Source organism: Nannospalax galili, unplaced genomic scaffold (genome assembly GCF_000622305.1).
Source record: "Nannospalax galili isolate Female #2095 unplaced genomic scaffold, S.galili_v1.0 scaffold846, whole genome shotgun sequence".
NCBI classification, from domain to species: domain Eukaryota; kingdom Metazoa; phylum Chordata; class Mammalia; order Rodentia; family Spalacidae; genus Nannospalax; species Nannospalax galili.
The window spans coordinates 3,077,643-3,097,406 of NW_008356458.1; the positions used below are offsets into that span (position 1 = coordinate 3,077,643).

General features: G+C 42.3%; 1 protein-coding gene across 6 annotated transcripts in view; it reads right to left on the reverse strand.

Moving 5' to 3' along the window:
• The window catches only part of Sumf1 (sulfatase modifying factor 1), a 97,934-nt gene that overhangs the window by 60,237 nt on the left and 17,933 nt on the right, over nucleotides 1–19,764 (reverse strand). For 4 of the 6 annotated variants that reach the window (XM_017803617.2, XM_008854566.3, XM_017803616.2 and 1 more), the window contains exons 3-6: nucleotides 19,228–19,302; nucleotides 4,991–5,073; nucleotides 2,570–2,692; nucleotides 1,708–1,822 (exon numbers count right to left, since the gene is read on the reverse strand). In XM_017803617.2, coding sequence (XP_017659106.1) covers nucleotides 1,708–1,822; nucleotides 2,570–2,692; nucleotides 4,991–5,073; nucleotides 19,228–19,302 — 396 coding nt within the window. The remainder of the gene's footprint in view (nucleotides 1–1,707; nucleotides 1,823–2,569; nucleotides 2,693–4,990; nucleotides 5,074–19,227; nucleotides 19,303–19,764) is intronic. The other 2 variants (XM_029556911.1, XM_029556912.1) reach the window with 1 other exon arrangement.

Genomic DNA, 19,764 nt, shown 5'->3' on the forward strand with positions numbered 1-19,764 from the left:
AAGGAAGGAAGGAAGGGCCTGAAAGATTCCTGAAAGAAAGTGATCCAATTAAGGGCTATTTCCCCCACAAAATTTCTTTCCTCACTGTATTACGAGAAAATAGAAATGTTTCGCTCTAGTTTGAATGATGGTGTCCTCTCAAAATTCATGTTGGAATTTAATCCTCAACTCAACGGTACTGAGAGGTAGCCTGGAGAGGTGACTAAGGGACAGTGGGATGGGGTGGGCACCATTACAGACAGGCTCAAGGCTGAAAGGTTTGCCCCCTTGGCCCTTGGCCCTACAAGACATATGCAAATACCAATTGTACTGACATCTTGATCTCAAGATTTCCCAGTTTCTAGAACTGTGAGGAGTAAATTTCTGTTCATCAATTACTCAGTCTGTAGTGTTTTGTTATAGCAGCACAAATAAATGAAGACAGTTTTTTTAAACAGTTTCATGTACTACCAGTAAAACAGTCATGAGAAAGGAACTCTATTATGTCAGTAAAAGGAAACAGGCCACAGATACCACCAAACACTGTTTGGCCACACAGTCAAAACTTTAACCAAGAAATTTTTCCAGAGTTGGGAATGTAGCTCAGTAGTAGAACTCATGTTGGGTCCACCCTCACTTCCCCACCCCTCCCACCCCTCCCACCCTGCCACCCTGTGAAGCCTTTAATTCACTAATCACTGCTGGGAATCTATTTGAAGAAAATCAGAGAGCTCAGTATAAATATAAAAGATATTGACTGCAATATTACTAAGAAAAAAAAAAAACCTAAACCTATCACAATTGGAGGCAAAGAACAGGATTTATTTATATGACAGTCTGGCCAGCTGCTAGAAGATAACATATTGATGGTCTACTGTCAATGACAGATAAAATGTTTCTGATAGTAAGGGGGAAATAGGAGGGTTTAAAATAGTTTATCCAGTGTGTTTGAAATGCAATACATTAAAAATGTATGATACATACAAACCAGAAATACACATGCTGACAAATATAGTAATTAAGAGCACAGGCTTTGGAAACAAACCAACCCAGTTCAAATCCCAGCTATGCTGCTTCCCAGCTGTGTAACCTTGGGTGGGAAAGTTAGTTTATCTCCCAGAATGCTGGGAAACAGGGACAACACCTACCTTACAGAGTGGAATGGACAATAAACGAGAGCATCCAAGCATGTGGCTGAGCAGTATGCCTGGCACTGCAGAGCCCTGGATAACCACTAGCCAACATCACCATCACTATGAACACTGAGGATAGGTGGGAGGATGTGTATCAAAAAGCTAATGAAGACCATCTTTGGGAAGTAGAGTTCCAGGTCAATTTTTCTCCTTTCTCCTGGTCATCTTTTTCTAAATTTCCCAGAGTATGCATTATATAACCAGAAAGAAAGTGCACAAGAGGAAATGTCTGGTTAGTAACTAGAATCTGCCATTTGTGAGGCTGGGAGAACAGTGCTAGTCAGAGACCAAGTGATGTCTTTCATCCTGTCTTTTTTTTTGTTGTTGTTTTCTGATGTTTGTTTTATTTTGTTTGTTTGTTTTAATGGAGAACTCACTACATGGCCAAGGATGACCTTGAACTTCTATCCTCCCACCTCAATCTCCCAACTGCTGGGATTACAGGTTTGCACAACCACGCTTGGCTCTTTTGCCCTTTTTCCACAGTGCCTCAGCTCCCAGGGCGATGCTCCTCCCTGGAATCCTGGCTACTCACAGGCGCAGTTCCTTGGAAGCCATCCTCCCCAGTGTTGCTCACAGGAAACTCTCCCTGCCAAATGTTGGCATAATGCTGGCCTTTGGGCTGCAGTTTGTTTCCCCAAGGGAAAAGCCTGTCAGGAGAGACACAGGCATCAGCCCAAGGCACAGGCTTCTGAGCTGTAGTCAAGAGAAAGGACACAATGAAAGAGAACAGACAGTGCACAATGGTCTGAGTAAGCTCTTTCTTAAAATGTATAATCTTATATACAGTTTTGATGGGGATTTTAAATTTTTTCCCTTATGACAACTCAGGTCAAGTGTACAACTTCAGTCTCTGCCCAGGCCCAAGAAGGAAGAGTATAAAGAAAGCTGGGAAAGCAGACACCATCCTGGACTAATATGGTAGCCTGATGGGTACCATCACACCACAAACTTTTAAAAAGCCTTATCTATTTTAAGGAGCTTTTCCTAGAAGATGTGACCCCAAACATGAGTTTTCTGTCTCAAGGCCATAGAAGCAGAGAAATACCACTGCTTCAGAAGATGCCTAAAATAAGAAAATGCTAGAAGCAGAGCAACCTGCCAAGTGGCTCTGTGGACTAACGCATTACACAAGAGGAGGCCGAGAAGCTGGAACTCGCTCCAGACCTGCCGAGAGCCCATTCGGCCTCATACTTGGCTTTAGGGACTGTAAAGAGTTGGTGACTAACTCGGCAGTGTTACAGAAGTACCTCACAAGGAAGAGGAGAACCAGTAAGAACAAGAGTTATTAATCAACTTTCTATCCACAGTGAGTTCCCCAGAGGTAAAAAAGCGGGGACCGGGGGAGGCAAGGGAAGGATTTTGCTGGACAAGACAAGACCCTCTGACCTGAGTACCTGTTCTGCAGGCCTCCTCGACAGCTATACTCCCACTCAGCCTCTGTGGGCAACCTCTTCCCTGCCCACATGCAGTAGGCAACAGCATCATTCCAAGAGACATGGAGAACAGGATGATCCAGCCTAGGGAAGAGCAAGTACTGTTAAAAGAGGCACCCACCAGAACAGGAAACAGGAACTATGTTCAGAAAGTGACCACAGTCACTCTCAGTCTGGTCGGTGACATCAAAGCCTAGCTGTGACACACCTGCCCCTTCCAATGAGAGTTTCTGAAGTCTCAGGCTCCCAGAAATGATTCCTCTTGGAACCATACTTCTTCATCTTGCAGCCCTGGTTTCCCACAGATTTCATGGGGATGGTACAAAGAGAGCAGCCCTGCCCAAACCTGCTTCAGCCACTGAGGGTCCCATCCACAGTCTTCTAGCTCCCTCAGCATTTTACACAACTCTTAGGGCCACCCCAGAGTCACCAATGACCAATCACAGCAAGGGCATAAAGCACAGTTCAGCTGAGTCCACACATATCTCAGAGCTCCATGCAGAGTTGGTTAGAACTTTGTTGAACCTATGTTTAAGTTTGGCTTCTTCCTCTGCCTCGTCCTGATTCCACTCCATCCCTTACACGAGAGTGGGTCTCTAATATTCTATATTCCAGACTTTCATTTCACGCTGTTTCTAGACACCTAGCTTTAAACTTCCCATCTTTCTAGTTTCCTAAGGATCAGTCAGCTGTATTTGCCTCACTCTAGCAGATCCCACCTCAGCCTTCTTTCTTCCTGAAGGATAGAGACAGGGGCCTGGAACTCACTGCTCACTATTTGGGCATGGACTACATACTCCGACTCCATTCCTCATGCATCTCTCTGAATTTCCACCAGGACATTCATTAATCCTTTCAAAAAAATGTTTAATGTTTTTAGGAAAAATACATTCTAGGAGGATGGAGAGATGGATCAATAGTTAAGAGCACTGGGGACCTGGTTCAGTTCCCAGCATCCACATGGTGGCTCATAACCACATGTGTAACTCCAGTTCCAGGGGATCCAAAGCCCTCTTCTGGCTTCTTCAAGCATTGCATGACATGAGTACACTTACATGCAGATAAAACATTCGTACACATAATTTTTTTTTTTTTAATTCCAGACTGGGGGTTGGAGAGGTGGTTCTGCTATTAAGAGCACTGGCTATTCTTGCAAAAGACCCAGTTTCAAATCCCAGCACCCACATGATGGATAACAACCATGCCTAACTCCAGTTCCAGGGGCTCCAACACCATCTTCTGTCCCTGGGCATTGCATGACACAGGTGCACTTACACACAAACAGGCATAAAAGTAATACACATAAAAAATAATAATACATTAATTAAAAAGTTAAAAATACATAAATTAATAAAAAATAAAATTCTAGACCAAAGGTATAGTGCAATGGCAGAGCACAAGGCCCTGGGACCAAGTCTCAATACCACTCAACAAAAGAGCATTCTCCTTTGGGTTCTCCTTCTTCTAATAGCTTTTCATCAACTATTGAGCTTAGGAAAGAGGGTATGAATTAGGAGCTGCGTAGCCCAGTTCTCCCAGTTCTCAGATACCCAAGGATCCTACAACTTTCCACCTTACATTCTATTTCTAGCATAGAGGCTGCCAGCTTAGGCCTTGAAAGGTTTGACATTTGTCAAGGGGCTACATTCCTAAAGCTGAACTCCATGTACTCTCAGCTCCCTGACTATAAGGGCAATAACCTGAAATGTGGTTAAAAATAGAGGCTTAAAATGCCATTTGAGGAACGAGGTTAGGAGAGCAGGGTTCTTGGGCTGCTGAGAGGCTGGGCTGTAATCCAAACCTTCCTTCATCTCCAGGGTTTAACATGCATCTCTATTTTTGCTTAAGATAATTACTTCCTTGTCACCCCAGAGACTTGGTGACCGACTTGCCACTCTGGTTTTTAGTCAGATTGTGGCTTCAAAGTATGTCAGTCTAAGACCAAAGAACACATGGATCCTATACCCAAGGGCAACCTGGCAGGACACAACCACTTATCCACAGGGCAGTCTTCTTCCGCACAAACACCCACTCATGGACAGACTGTAATGATTAAACATGTCATGAAATTTGTGGTGACTGATCCAAAGCAGAGAAATCTGCAAGAAGAAACTGTGACATGTCAAATGAAGAAGGGAAGAGGCCACATATTAAAAGCCTTCTGTGACTAGACAGAGCAGCTAGGTCTGTACATGCATTATTTCCCACCATCCCACTTTCCTGCCATTCATTTAACATATGAGACAGACACTAAGTTCTTCTATAAGAGCACAGGAATCATATATGAGAAAGAGGGCTGAGCCAGTCAGGGCAAGCAAGCTAGGAAGAGCACAGGAATCTAAGCAGGAACAAAACAAGTCAGCTATGCGTGATGGGACTCACCTGTGCAGAATGGTGGACTCAGGCCCCTCTGGGTGTCTCCAGTCAGCACCTTTAACGGGTAACCACCAGGGAGCAGCAGCAACCTCAAAGCAACAGAGAACAGGCGCCTGTCAGCTACAGTGACTCTAGAAAAACACTGGGCTTGTACACACAGCCAAAAAACAAAAACAAAAAAACAATCACTTAGGGTCTTCAGTTGTATTAGATTCAAAAGCATTACATATTATCAGAATCACAGATTCAAATGTATATAGTTACTCACTCTATAAAGCAAAAACAACAAAACAAAAGTATGTGGAAGTGTTACACAGCTCCAGCAATATCTGGAAGCCATAGTGCTAGCTAATCCTCTATGATCTGTGATACTTAAGAGAGGACATATTACTTCTTTTGTTTAAAAGACAGGGAAACAACTACTCTTGCAGTTAACTATAGGGTTGCTGGTCATCCAAAATGCTCAAAGATCAAGCTGAAGCACAGAGAAAACATGAAGTATTTTTAAAGACCCTGGTCCAATTTGCAGCCCAGCATGAGCTATGTGCTACAGGGTGAGTTCATGATTCACCTGTCCCCAGACAGCTCTTGTCTGTGAAATAGGATCAAGTTCCAGTCTCAACTGATTTAGAAACCAGTGGGTCAAATCAGGTAAGACTGTGAAGAGCTCAGGAAATTGTTACTAGAACCTTAATTCCTTCTTTAGGGTTCTACCAATTATGTTCACCAAAGTAAGAAGAACAAGGGGTCCCTACTTGGTGACTCGCTAGGCAAAGTGCCTTTGGAGGCAGTGCTATTCACAATGCGACTGACTCCTGGCATTGTATTTAACCTCTCTAGGCCTATTTTCTCATTTGCATATAAAGAGAGTAACAGCCCCTACATCCTGAGTTATTACAGGGAGGAACTAGAGCATAAAGGGCTTAGTGCTATGCCCTTAGTAACTCAGAGTAATGACTGAGCAAGCAGCAGGAAAAGGGACTATGTTTCCCTTTGCAACCACTCACAAAGAGAACTGCATACACATAAAAAAATAATCATTATTGGGTAGACCAGGACAAAGCAGCGTCTTCTGGATATTACTTATGAACTCACAGCAGCTGTGGTTACCTGCACAAGACCTGTACAAGATCAAGTCAGTCCACATTCCAGCAGAGAGGGAAGAGCACACAAGTCCCCACCCCTAACTGAGTAGCAACTGACAGCTATGGCTGCTAAGAGAAGGAGAATCAGTTTCCTTACGAGTGGCCTGGGGCAGGTCAACCATGCCCTCCAGTAGATGGCCTCACACCCATACCTACATGGGCAGCACAAAAAGACAGGAAGTTGGGAGCGAGGGGTGGACCCAAGAGGAGTTACAGGGAGGAGTAGTGGGGGTGAAGCTGGTAAAAATATGTTGTATAAATGTACAAAATTCTCAAAAAATTAATAAAAAATATTACATTAAAATTTAAAAATTATTATTGCTAATACTAACTGAAGAACAGAAACTTAAAAGTGATTCTTCTGGGGCTGGAGAGACAGCTCAGTGGTTAAGAACACTAGCTGTTCTTGCAGAGGACCGGGGTTCGAATCCCAGCACCCACATGGCAGTTAACAACTGTCCATAACTCCAGTTCCAGGGGATCCAACAGCCTCTTCTGACCTCTACAGCATTGCACAACACAGGTGCACTTACCTACATGCAGGCAATATACACATACACATAAAATAAAAATAATAAATATTTTTTAAAGTGATTCTTCTAAAACAAACTATTAGAGGATGTTAGCCCCACGACAATCTCTCAAAAGACTGCATCTCAGCATCCATTTGGTGGGGTGGAAGTGACAGGTGCTGTGTCCCAGCTAACAGGGACAGTGGTCACTATGAACACCAAGCATGCACTCATTCATTCCCTTTTCAAATCAATACAATCAAATATTCAGGGTATCTCCATCACAATCTGATGGGAAAAGACACTTCATTTAAAACACTCCAACAGAAAAGGCCTCTCATCCTTCAACATGACTGAAAGGTGTTTGATTTCAGGGAGCAGGAGAGCTGAAAGACAGGGCTTCTTTCTGTTCCATCTGTAGCACTACAGAACCTAACCTAGGGATGCTCTCACCAACTGGACTGTGAGGTGCTTGGCTGCCAGTGACAGGTAATTCACTTGGTATCAAAGGAAGATGCTCACAGAATGCCAGGTCATCTCACTGCTGGACTTCAGTGAAATCATCCCATCACTGTTGCTGTGATAGAAACACTGACCAAAGCAGTTTATAGAAGGAAGAGTTTATTTGAGCTTATGGTTCCAAAGGGGCAAAAGTCTATCACGGCAGGGAGGATTGGTGGCAGAGGTGGCTAGAGGAGGAAAAGAAGCTAGGCGCTACATCTTCAAGCAGGCACAGGAAGCAAGAGAGTGACTAGAGATCCAACAAGGCTTAAGAACTCTCTAAGCCTGCCCCCCAGTGACATGCTTCCTCCAGGAGGACCACACCTTCTAAGACTTCCCAAAACAGCACCACCAACTGGGGACAAAATGTCCAGATACTTGGAGCCTATGGGGGATATTTTCATTCAAACCACCACACTCATCCATTCCAAGCCCACAACCAGTACTCAGCATCAGAAATGGAAAGTTCTAGTTCTTAAATTAAAAATAAAAAAGCTAAAGTATATAAAAATATTTAAAAATTAAAAACATGGTTAACATACTAACCTCTACTAGATCTGGGTGTTAGATACTAGAATACCTTTTTTGTCATGTCATTTGTGTTTTGAAATATTTCACCATTAGCAGTAAGAAAGAATATACAATTTGTTTATCTGTTCTACTTCTGATGGGCATTCAGGCATGTCCAGTTGAATATTCTTCAAAGAGCTTGTTGTTTCTGGAAATGTGCATTTCTGCTCATTGTATACTATGGAGAGGGCTGAGGGTTACACTTAGAAGAAACCTAGAGGCAGAAGTGCCCCTCATTTCCTATAGCTTCTTCCAAAGAGAACATCCATGGAGTTGGTTTCTACATAGAAGACCAAGGGTAGCTTCAGCAGTGACCTACCAGTGTCTTCATTTTTTCCTAGACTTTTCCTTGAATTCCACTTGTTACAGATAATTATGGAGTTACCCACTATGTGCTAGGCACTGTGCCTAATTCCTGGAGAGGATCTAAATGCTCCAGTGAGGAGGACAGAAAAACAGGAAAACTAAGATGTTTTGAATGATAATGTCCCCATAGGCTCCAAGTATTTGGACATTTTGTTCCTAGTTGGTGGCACTGTTTTGGGAGGTCTTAGAAGGTGTGGCCATGCTAGAGGAAGCATGTCACTGGGGGCGGGCTTTGAGAGTTCTTAAGCTGTACCGGATCTCCAGTCACTCTCTTCCTTCCTATGCCTGCTTGAAGATGTGAGCACGCTGCCTTCTATCTCTACTCCAGCCACCTCCAGTCACTATGCCTCCCCACCATGATGAACTGTAATTCCCCTGGAACTGTAAGCTCAAATAAACTCTTCCTACTATAAGTTGTTTTGGTCAGTGTTTCTATCACAGCAACAGAAAAATAACTAATGCAGTAACTGGTACCACAGGCTGTTGGTTGTGAAGAACCTGACCATGTGGGGTTTGGAGGAATGTGGAAGACTCTGGAAATTTGGACTAGAAAAGCTATTGTATGCTATAAGCAAAGCTTAATATACTGTTCTAGTTGGAGCCTGGAAGAAAGTATTGCTGAGAGAAAAATAGTTCCAGAGGGAAATAAGGACTTAAACAGCAACTGGGATATTTTAGCAAAGAGTCTGACTAGAGTCTGCCCACTGCCTAAGAGCTGACCTGAGGCTAAGCGGAAAAGCAATGGACTACTTTCTCTTACAGAAGAAATTTCATGACAGCATAATGTAGAAATGGTGGTGTGGCTATTAATGGTGAATATTATGCAGTTCTACAGTGAAAAAGAGCAAATGGGGCAGAAAGAAATACAGAATGTACAGTTTGGATTGAAAAGGGGCACTAGGAAGATAAATGTTGGAGCTGAGGCATGTGCTGGAGAGGATCCCTTTGATGAGATTAAAGTGATTAAGGAGAGGCCTAGAGATTTTCATTTAAAAAATGGATAAAGTGCCTCCAAGGCAAGACCGCACCCAGCTAAGCCTCCAACTTGTGAAAGGAAAATGCTGCAGGGGCCACTGAAGAGAAAAGCTTCTAAAATAGATAAAGCAGGCTGAAGTCCATCCCAAAATTGAAGCCAAACTTGGCAGTGTTGGTCACTTGGTGCTGGCTTTAGAGGCATGAAAAATGCAAGAGTGAAGGGGTCATTGGTTCTTCCTCCCAGGTTTCAGAGAGCCACTGAGGCCAGGCACTGTACAGCAGGCGTTCCTCTGCATATAGAAGGCTCTGATAGGCCATTATGTGAAGTTGTCATGGTAAAACCTGGTTGGCAATAGAGACCCCAAGAAGACGTTCATGATGCCAGAGCTGTGAGGCATCTGCCAAGAAGACCTGCATACAGGGAATGATACCAGCCCAATAGAGAAATGTATGTTTCACACAGCAAAGCTCAAGAGGCTGAACCATCTAAACCCTTTGGAAGTAAAGTCCCAGAAGTTAGTGGAGCTACTGAATTTGGCTTTTGCCCTGGTTTTCGGTCTTGTTTTGGTCTGGTATTTCCTCACTATGCCTCTAGTCCTCCCTTCTGGAATGGAAATGTGTATTCTGTTCCACTGTATGTTGGGAGTATGTAATTTGTCTTTTGATTTTACAGGGGCTTACAGTTAAGATATTTCCCTGAGTCTCAGAAGAGACTTTGGACTGCAGACTTTTTGATAGTAAGAAGACTGGTAATGACTATGGGGACTTTTAAGGTTGGACTAAATGTGTTTTGCATTTTATATGGTCATGAACCTATAGGGGCAGGGAGTGGAATGTGGTGGTTTGAATGAAAATGTCCCCAGTAGGCTCCAAGTAGTTGGAAATTTTGTTCCCAGTTGGTGGCGCTGCTTTGGGAGGTCTTAGAAGGTGTGGCCATGCTGGAGGAAGCATGTCATGGGGGGGGGCTTAGAAAGTTCTTAAGCCTTGCCAGATCTCCAGTGGCTCCCTTGCTTCTTGTGCCTGCTTGAAGATGTAAGCTCTCTGCTTTCTGCTCCTGCTCCAGCTGCCTCCTGCCACCATGCCTCCCCACCATAATGGACTGTAATTCCCCTGGAACCCTAAGCTCAAATAAGCTCTTCCTTCTATAAGTTGCTTTGGTCAGTGTTTCTATCACAGCAAAAGAAGAGTAATACACCTTTGCTCTGGAATCTAGTTTATCTTTCTGCTTACTGAGGGTCCAGAAAATTCAACAAGGCTCATAAAGCCAAAATCACACAACTGCCCTACATTTAGTTATCAAACTTAGTTTAACATGAAAACATAATGTACTGCTATGAGGGTAATCCACAGCTGACCAAGTTTGATTCTGTTTCTATCTGACAATTGCATAGGAATGTATGTTAGTATAATTAGAAGGAATAAAAAGTCTGGAAAATGTTTACATATGCTTAACAAAGGTAAAAAACTGGGAGAGTAGAACACATTTTAGAATGAACATGCATCACAAAATAGGTTTTCTCAGCCAGATACAGTAGTGCACACCTTTAATCCCAGCACTGGAGAAAGTGGAGCCCCACATGCTCAAGGTCAGCCTGGTCTACATAGCAAGTCCCAGGCCGGCCAGGGCTACAAAGTGAGACCCTGTCTCAATAAAACAAACAAACAAACAAACAAAAAGAACCCCAAAAACCCACAAACCTGCTTTTCTCTACAGTCTAGACATGTTATAGCTCATATAATTCCTTCTTGGTGGGAGCCATCCTGTGCACTGTACAGTTTGTAGTAGCATTTCTGACATCTACCCCATGTGCCATTTGTATCTCAACTGCAGCACACAAAAATGTCTCCAGACATTGCCACATGTCATCTGAAAACAGCAAATTGTCCATAGTACTATGATGAGCAGGGGTTGGGGGTCAGGGGGTTTAGTCATGTTAAATGTTCACAATAATCAAAGCATCTGATGTGGGGCCAGGCAAGCTGAGGTTGGAAAACAGCACAACATTCTACAGGACATAAGATCTCAGGCTCTCTATCCACTTCAGGCCTCCATTTATTCATCTGTGAAATGGAGATGAAAATATTACTATGCTTCCCAGAGTTGCCATAAGGATTAGATAAATATATGCAAAGTACTTGGAACAATGTCTGGAAAGGAGTAAGAAGTATGCAAGTGTTAGCTGTCATTGACTACTACGTTACTGGACATTACAGTATTTTCTTACAGCTTCTAAAGAGCACATGCAGTAATTAGCGAAAAACTACCCTCAAATAGTTCTTAAGTCTATGCCTCATCCATCCATCATTTTGTCCTTTCAGAATACTGATAGATGAGGGAGGCTCCCATGGAGTAAGAGGCCAAGGAAGAACACATGTCACTCTCAAAGAATTCTCCAGAAGGGTACATAGTGACAGTCTTTCATCACAGACATGCTATGAGAACCATTTACACATTAACCAGCCTATTCCCTGAAGCAAGATGCACCATGGAGGGGGCCAACAGGAGGAAGGCAACCTCCAAATTAGACAAAGCCTGTGGACATGTAAGGAAATGTAATGCTGTGCCTGTGAGACTAACCACTGTCATCATTGTAATGGTTCGAAGCACAGTCTAAGTCCCCAATTGACACAAGGAAGTTAACTAACCAGAGTTAGCCCACAGCTAAGAACTGATAAAATCAGGCAGGGCCTTATTCATGCTAGCCAACTTGCTCTGGGAAAGCCAGGATATCTTCTGCCCAATTTATGGCAAACCCCATCCAATATCACTGGATACCTTCTTCCAAATGCCAGTGTTAATTCAATGCTTTTTAAAAAACAAACAAACAAACAAACAAACAAACAAAAAAACATGTTCCCAAATTCCTGGACCTGTCTTGAAATTAAATGCTATTCTATCATTTTAGGAACTTTTATGAAATAAACAACTTCAGGGAATTATATGTCATGATTATAGTGCAAATATCCTATTTCTAATGCTTTTCTTTACTGGGTGTTTTGTTTACACAGTAGAAACAGCAAAAGGGACAAACTGGCATACACAATCACAGCTTCATATTAAACAGAGAAAACCTTTGTAGGACGTAGTCATCCACCTACACGTTTTCTGCTCAAATGAGACAATTTGCAGAGTTACAGCACTTTCCTGTATTCAAGGGGAAAGGACTTCAACATGACCTATTTCTAGTCAGCCATATCCATAGCAACTGCCTTGGGTTTAAGTTGAAACAGCTATACCAGCCTGCCAGTGACCAGTTACAATGTAAATAGGATCATGTGAGTCTCCATGTCCTGTTGAGAAATGAACTTCAGAGAGGAAAGACATGGTTTCCCACCTCTCCCAGAGGATATAGCCAGACTTGCAGTAACAACTTGTAGAAAAAGAAAAGGGAAAGGGAAGACAGCAAAGGTGCCTTTGTTCGTGCCAGAGGTGGTAAATTATGCTTCTTAAAAACACACAGTCCGGAATAAAATCTACACAGGAAAAAGACAGAGTACCGTGTAATTATGCATATTCAAGTATAAAGATGTCAAGTTCACAACTTTATAACTACTCTCTAGAAAACTAAATGCATCTAGACAAGCAAATTAAAAAGATGGACATTTCTTGAAATGTAGTATAAACATGACAGTTATCCTTACAAAAACAGCCTGGGAGAAATTTTCAACTGGCACCAGCAAACAATGAGAAATCGCAAATCTATTCAAATTTACAAAGTATAAATAAAACTGGAGGAGAATCTAAAACTCAGAGAATCAGGATCAGAGAACAGCGTGAAGAAAAAATCTAGCTTCAGCACCCTGAACAAATGTGGAAAGTCAGAATGAGATTCCAGTGAAGGGCCAAACCAAACTTCATTGTCAAAATAGGTAGGCAGTCAAGTCTGATGAGTGACTTCAAATTAATTCCTAAGTCAGGTAGCCTGATGACTTAACAGGCTTCATGGAAGAGAACAATGCTTACTTTTCCAAACAGGGCACAAATATTTATAAAATGAAAGGTAAAACTGAAACTTTTCAAGCCTTTTTGCTTCAATTCTTAGTCAAATTCCTCATGCTGTAACACATTATATTCTCAAGGTACATAATTTGCACACTCAACATTTCACATCCTCCTGAGAGAGTGGGCACTCTCTGTAGGGTTGTTCATGATAGGTAATGTGCAAGACCAATACAGGGAAGGTCTAGGTCCAAAGAGCTCTTGAAGGTAGTTTATTGGGGGTGGGGGGCTAAAGAGATATCTCAGTGATTAGTAGCACTTGCTGCTCTTCCGGAGGAGCCAAGTTCACAAAGCCTACATCAGGCAGCTCACAACCACCTACAACTCCAGCTATAGGGGATTCAACACCCTCTTCTGGCCTCTGGGGGCACTGCACATGTGCACATACTCCCGGACAGAAACACACACACACACACACACACACACACACGCACACACGCACACACGCACACACGCGCGCGCACACACACACACACACACATACAAATAAAATAAAAATAAGTCTTTTTAAAAAAGCGATCTACGTTACTTGTTTTCAGTTGAGATGTGTATAAACATGACTTGGGTATTTTCTTCATGAATAAAAATTCGAAAAAAAAAGTTAAAAGTGCCTCCTGAGACAGAGACAGACCCTGGCTTTAAACACCAACCTTGAAAAAAAGAAAATCACATGCAGAAGAAAATATAATTACTTGGAGGATATTTCTGAACTTCTATCCAACTCGACATTACCTAGATCGCATTTGCTTTTGCTCTCTCACAGGAATGAATCCAGGAATACATACGCACTACCACTGAGCTACATCCCCACCCTTTGATTTTCAGAGACAAAGTCTCGCTATGTAGCTCAAGCTGGCCTCAAATCCATGATCTTCCTCCTCTGCCTCCTGAGTGCTGGGGATTACAGGTATGTATCACCACACCCAGCCCACTGTAAATCCTTGGCTGTACAGAGGACACTCTTAAAGCTAGACATCCCTGGGCATGAATTTCTACCCAATAGCCTACTTTGTTTCTCTAAGGCAGTTGATAATACAAAATCTAACATCCAATGGGGGCAAGGGCAGTCAAAATTACTGTTTGCCTTGATCCAAGTTGAGCTTCAAAAAACCTCTGACTTAAAACTTAAGTACATTTAAACAGGTATTGTAGGACCTCACCTCATCTCCTGCACCTTCATTCTGATCAGGTGCCTTGGAGCTGGTGGGAGGAGAGCGACTATGCCCTGTTATCCTAGCATATTGGGTTCTCCTCTTGCAGGGTTATCACGGTTTGCTTCCTGAGCCTGTGCTACATACACGCAGACTCCTAAGCCAAGCAAGCAACTATTCTTTTCAATGAAAGCACAAAAGACAGAGGCACCTTCTTATCGTACCCACTCATCCAGCCCTGGACTCCTTTCCAAATAACACTGTTACTGTGAACCCTCCCTACCCTAATGACCAGAACAGCATTTCTCACTAAGAGAGTTGACTTTGTGACCTGAGATGGCTCATACCAGGTCTGAACCCTGCTTCTTTCAAAAACTAAATGCACCAATACAATGTCCAAATGGTAAGTTTGCATTTTGCCAAATATGTATTAAGTACTTATTAAGTAACAGTTACTGGGTTGGGGATAGCATAGAAAATAACATATACAGGGGCTGAAGAGATGGCTCAGCAGTTAAGAGGACTTGCTGCTCTTGCAAAAGACTTGGGTATGGTTACCAGTACCCACATCAGGTGGCTTACAACAACCTGCAACTCCAGCTCCAGGGGATCCTACCAGGTCCTGGGACCTTTCTCATATGAACCTACAACAATGGTGTCAGCATGCACAAGACCTACTGCAAATTCAAGCAAATAAAACCCCAGCACGGAATTGTGGAAATGGGCAGCAAGCCCCAATCTTAGATGAAGAATTAATGTCAACTGATTACTGCTGGGTGAGGAAGAGCTGATCTTCCTAAAGGGAGGGATTCTAGATAGGTTGACTAGACCCCAGTGGATGAACTGAGGGACGCCTGGGAACAGTAATTTGACACTACAGCCCTTAACACAATTGACAGAATGCATGAATTCCAGCGTGTGCATGTGTGTGTGTGCACGTGCGTGCGTGCGTGTGTGTGTGTGTGTGTGTGTGTGTGTGTGTGTGTGTGTGTGTGTAGGAGACGTTATATGGGGAAGGGAGTATAATGATGACTGATGATTAAGACTGATTAAGATGTTCTGTATGAAACATAAAAAAAATTCAATAAAAAATTTACCCAAAATAAGGTGAATTCTGCAATATGTAAACTGCATCTCAACAAAGAAGTTTAAAGTAGGGGAGGTGAATGAATCAAACAATATGACTTACATGAATTGAAAAGGCATCCAGTGCTCAAAAATAGGAAAGTGTGGCCTTCAAAAGGGATCATGATTTCAAGTGAATATAGTAATTACATAAATCTCTAGTTGCATACTAGGTACATATCTGCACTAGTGAATACACATAAACTGGTGCTATCAGAAAAAGAGAAGTAGGTTGTATTAACTGTCAGTTTATAGCTGTGAAACTATAGTTACACAAGATGGTATCACTACAGGAACCCGAGTGCAGGAACACTCACAAACTCAATGTGAATCTACAACGATCTTAAAATGAATGTTTGTTTTGGGTTTTTCTTTTATTTGTTTGCATAAGGTAGGGTCTTATGCAGCCAAAGCTAGGCCTTGACTTCATAATCTTGCTACCTCAACTACCCAAGGGCAAAGATCACAAGGATGTGCCACCATGACTGGCTTAAGAATGAAATTTTTAATTTAAAAAAGTGGGTTGTTTTTTTTTTTTTTTTTTGGTGCTGAGGACTGAAAAGTATTTTCTTTTTATCCCAACACCGGGATAGCAGACACTAGAAAATTACAACATTGAATACAGTGGGTTTGAATATAGCTTGGGAGATTTAAGAAGAACCAGTTTCAACTAAATAAAACTGTCATTGTGAAAAACTAATAATAAAGTTGTATGTTACAAATAAAAGTCATTAAATTTTCTCATGTAGTTGGATCTTGTAAAAGAAATGTGAAGACTTTGAGCAAATTAATTTGTGTAGAAGAGTCCTAAAATATATATACCCTGAAAATCTTAGATTAAAAAAAAAAACAGTGGTGGTATAGATCAGTGACAGAGTTCACCTAGCATGCATAAGGCCCTGGGTTCCACTCACAGCAGTGTGATAGAACTAGTTGGCTACTTTTTAAAAGTAATAGGCCTGCTGGACGTGGTGGCGCACACCCTAATCCCAGCACTCAGGAGGCAGAGGCAGGCGGATCTCAGTGAGTTCAAGGCTAGCCTGGTCTACATAGCGAGATCCAGGCCAGCTGTGGCTATGGGGAGACCCTGTCTCAAAAAGACCAAAAAATAAAATAAAATAAAAATAAATAAAAGTAATAAGCACTAATGCATTATTTTAAAAGCTAGTAAAGAATCAAGCATTTGCCTACCATTCCTGTATGGATGTACCAGTGGTTAAGAAAACAGTAGGTAGAAGGAACTACCTCTTTATGACAGTATCTTCATCAACAAACTAAGAACAATTAGACAGTCATCATCTACAACCCCAATCAATTCAACTAACATGACAAAAACTACAAAGAAGTGCAGGCATTGGCTGTCTCCTGCTGGAGGAAGACACCACTATGATGTCATGCCACAGGGTGCAAAGGGACTGATCACACCTGAGGATGAGCTATCACTTTGCAGGAAACACAGAGATCAGAGACAACAGGTAAACCTCAAAAAATTCACAATAGGAAAGTCTAGAGGCTAACTGCTCTTACAGTCTTCAAGGGATAAAACTAACGAGAAGTCAGGGCTGGAGAGGTGGCTCAGTGGTTAAGAGCACTGACTGCTCTTACAGAGGATCTGGATTTGATTCCCAGCACCCACGTGGTGGCTATGAATCATCCTTACCTCCAGTTCCAGGGGAATCCAAAGCCTTCTTCTGACCTCCTCGGCATTTCACAACACGGGTGCACTCACATACATGCATGCAATATACTCATACACATAAAATAAAAATAATAAATAAAAGATATTTTTTAAAAAAACTAACGAGAAATCAAAAATTCCTTTAAGTGAATAATAAACTTAGGATATACCCTTGGGCAATAATACTATAAAGAAATGCAGAGAATAAGTGTCTGTGAGATACCCAGCCCTAAGTGACTCATCTACAATGCAACCTCTATACCCAAGGCTCAGGGAACGTGGCAGAAGAGGGGGGCAGAAAGAATGTAAGAGCCAGAGGGACAAGATACTTGCTGCTAGTTAGTCCATTCTAGACATGATAGGAAGCTGAACTAGTGACATCTCCACAGTACAAAGTCTAACAAGATCTGCATAAAGACAAAACCAGCTGACACGCCAAGGTAGATGGGAGAAATGCCACATGCTCCCACCTCAAGATGAAGAACTACAGGCAATCAATGGATGCTGAGGGAGGGAGAATCAGTTTTCTCCAGGGACTAGCTCCTTCCCTGAGAGGTTATCTAATCTCAAGTGGGTTAACCCTAAACACAGGTATACATAAACACCACTAAACAGACTCAGTGCATTTGATATATATTTATAAATGTCTGTATGTTTATGTAACAATAATAGTCAAAGGAGAGGACAAGAAATTGGGGGGGGGCATGGGAGGAGTTCGAGAGAAACTGGAAGGAATAGAAATTATGCAAATACAATATTTGTATATGAAATTCTCAAAAACAACACATACACATGAAAAAAAAAACAGAAATACAAGGAAGAACTTACTTTAAAAAGTAGGAGAAGGGTTACTTTAGAAACAGGAGTTATGATTAAAGTGTGGTTTATAGATGGCTTAGCTGGGACAGGTAGCAACACTCTAATTCCTGATCAGGATAACAGGCACAAATGTGTTCTCCTTGGGATAACACAGTAAGCCACACATTCATATTAGGTGGTTTTCTATATTGGTGTTTTACTTAACAATAAAAAAATTTAAGCAAGAAAACTTGTGCCACTAGTACAAACTGGCTTAAGCAATTCAACACTGAAAACAATCACATGAAAATAAACAATATTACTACATTTTAACAGCCTCTACAGCTCCAGCAAGGTTCCCACATCTGTTTTCTGTATTAAAAAGGAAATCTGTCAAGTGTCAAGGACATGTAAGAACTCAAACGAGACCTTCTTCTGATTTAAGGCCTCAGGGTCATGAAAGGGGAAGATCTTGATCCTGCAATTCAAAGTGACATTACACTAGCCACCTTCAAAGCATCTCAGGGTCATCTCACATCAGGCACTTCTGGAAATGGAGTGTTGAAAAAGGTCTAGTATGTGAAGGTAGGTCAGGAGTGGAAAACAGGAAAAACTTAGCTCTCTCAGACCATCAACAGATTTATTTTACTCATTCAACCCTTTCGAACAAGCTTAAAAGGTTTGCTTTTCCATAATAATCATTTAAGCAAGAGACCAACTCTGAGGCCCGGTGAGAGGCACTTGTTCTCATTCCAGTTACGAGCACAGACACTTCACTCCATACTCAACCAGGCACCTCTGGAGCCTAGCAATGCTCTACGTCATCCTTCAGGCCTAATGTCTTGGAGGTTCCCAGGTGGCACAACGCCCTGTACTGCAGAAACAGGCACAGATGGCTTCCTTCATCTGAACTTGGTATCTTAAAACAGGAGCCACATCCTGAGCTGCTTGCTTGTTCATCACCACCAGCCTCAACTGAACTCAAGGCTCTTTTTCAAAACTGGTAGGAGGATCAGATTACATAAAGAGACCGGCCCCTGCCAAGATCAAGGCTTTGAAAGCAGAAATTCTGAAACACTCACTTTTACCCCTTCATTTGAAGACTGGCTAAAAGTAAAACAAAACCAGAGTGAGTATACAGAGCCCAGATGAGTTTCACTTAGAAACTCATGTGTCACTCCAAGGCACAAGGCAGAAGCTTAAGGCAGACTAGAAGCTTCCTCAGGCACCATCCTGGGCTTGTGTGCTTTCATCCAGACAAGGTACGTGTTTCTGCAGGCCTGTGACTCTGGGCAAATCTACAGTGGGAGAATGGTTAGACACAAGGAGGGAGAGGAAGGTAACACATACAGTTGGGATTTTTCATTGAAACCTTTTCCAAGGAGTCAGAGAAGTAAGAGAACCTGCTTAAACATTACTTACTGCCTGGTGGATGTGAGACTTCACTTGCTCACTCAACATGCCTTCAAATACAAAGGAGTCGCCAAACTTCTCAGCCTGTTAGGAGGGTAAAAACAAAAATTCAGCAAAAGTTAGAGCTGGGAGCTTCACATGCACCATTTTCTTTGTATGCTACTAACAAAGTTTTCTGTCCACCTGAACTTGGGTTTTTCCTATGACTTCCGGAGGATCAGAGAGGACTTTAAAGCCTCTGATTTCCTCTAAAAACAGGTTAATGTCACTCACAGAGATGATTTCATGTGAGACTTGATTAGCTGAAAAGACTGCAAGCTAGAAGAGGTTAGCTTTTGAGAATACAACTGCCCTGTAAAAGAACACATTTCCCCATTCAAAGGACACTTTTTGCTCCTTGCCCTCCTGGGTCGATTAGTTCCCAGGGACTATGAGCATCGCGCAAAATGTCCTGTAATGGTGGTGGGTCATCTGGCCTCTTGATCAAGGAAGCGGAGGAGACCCCACCAGATGGACTTGAGCCAGTGTCCAGTCTATAAAGAGGAG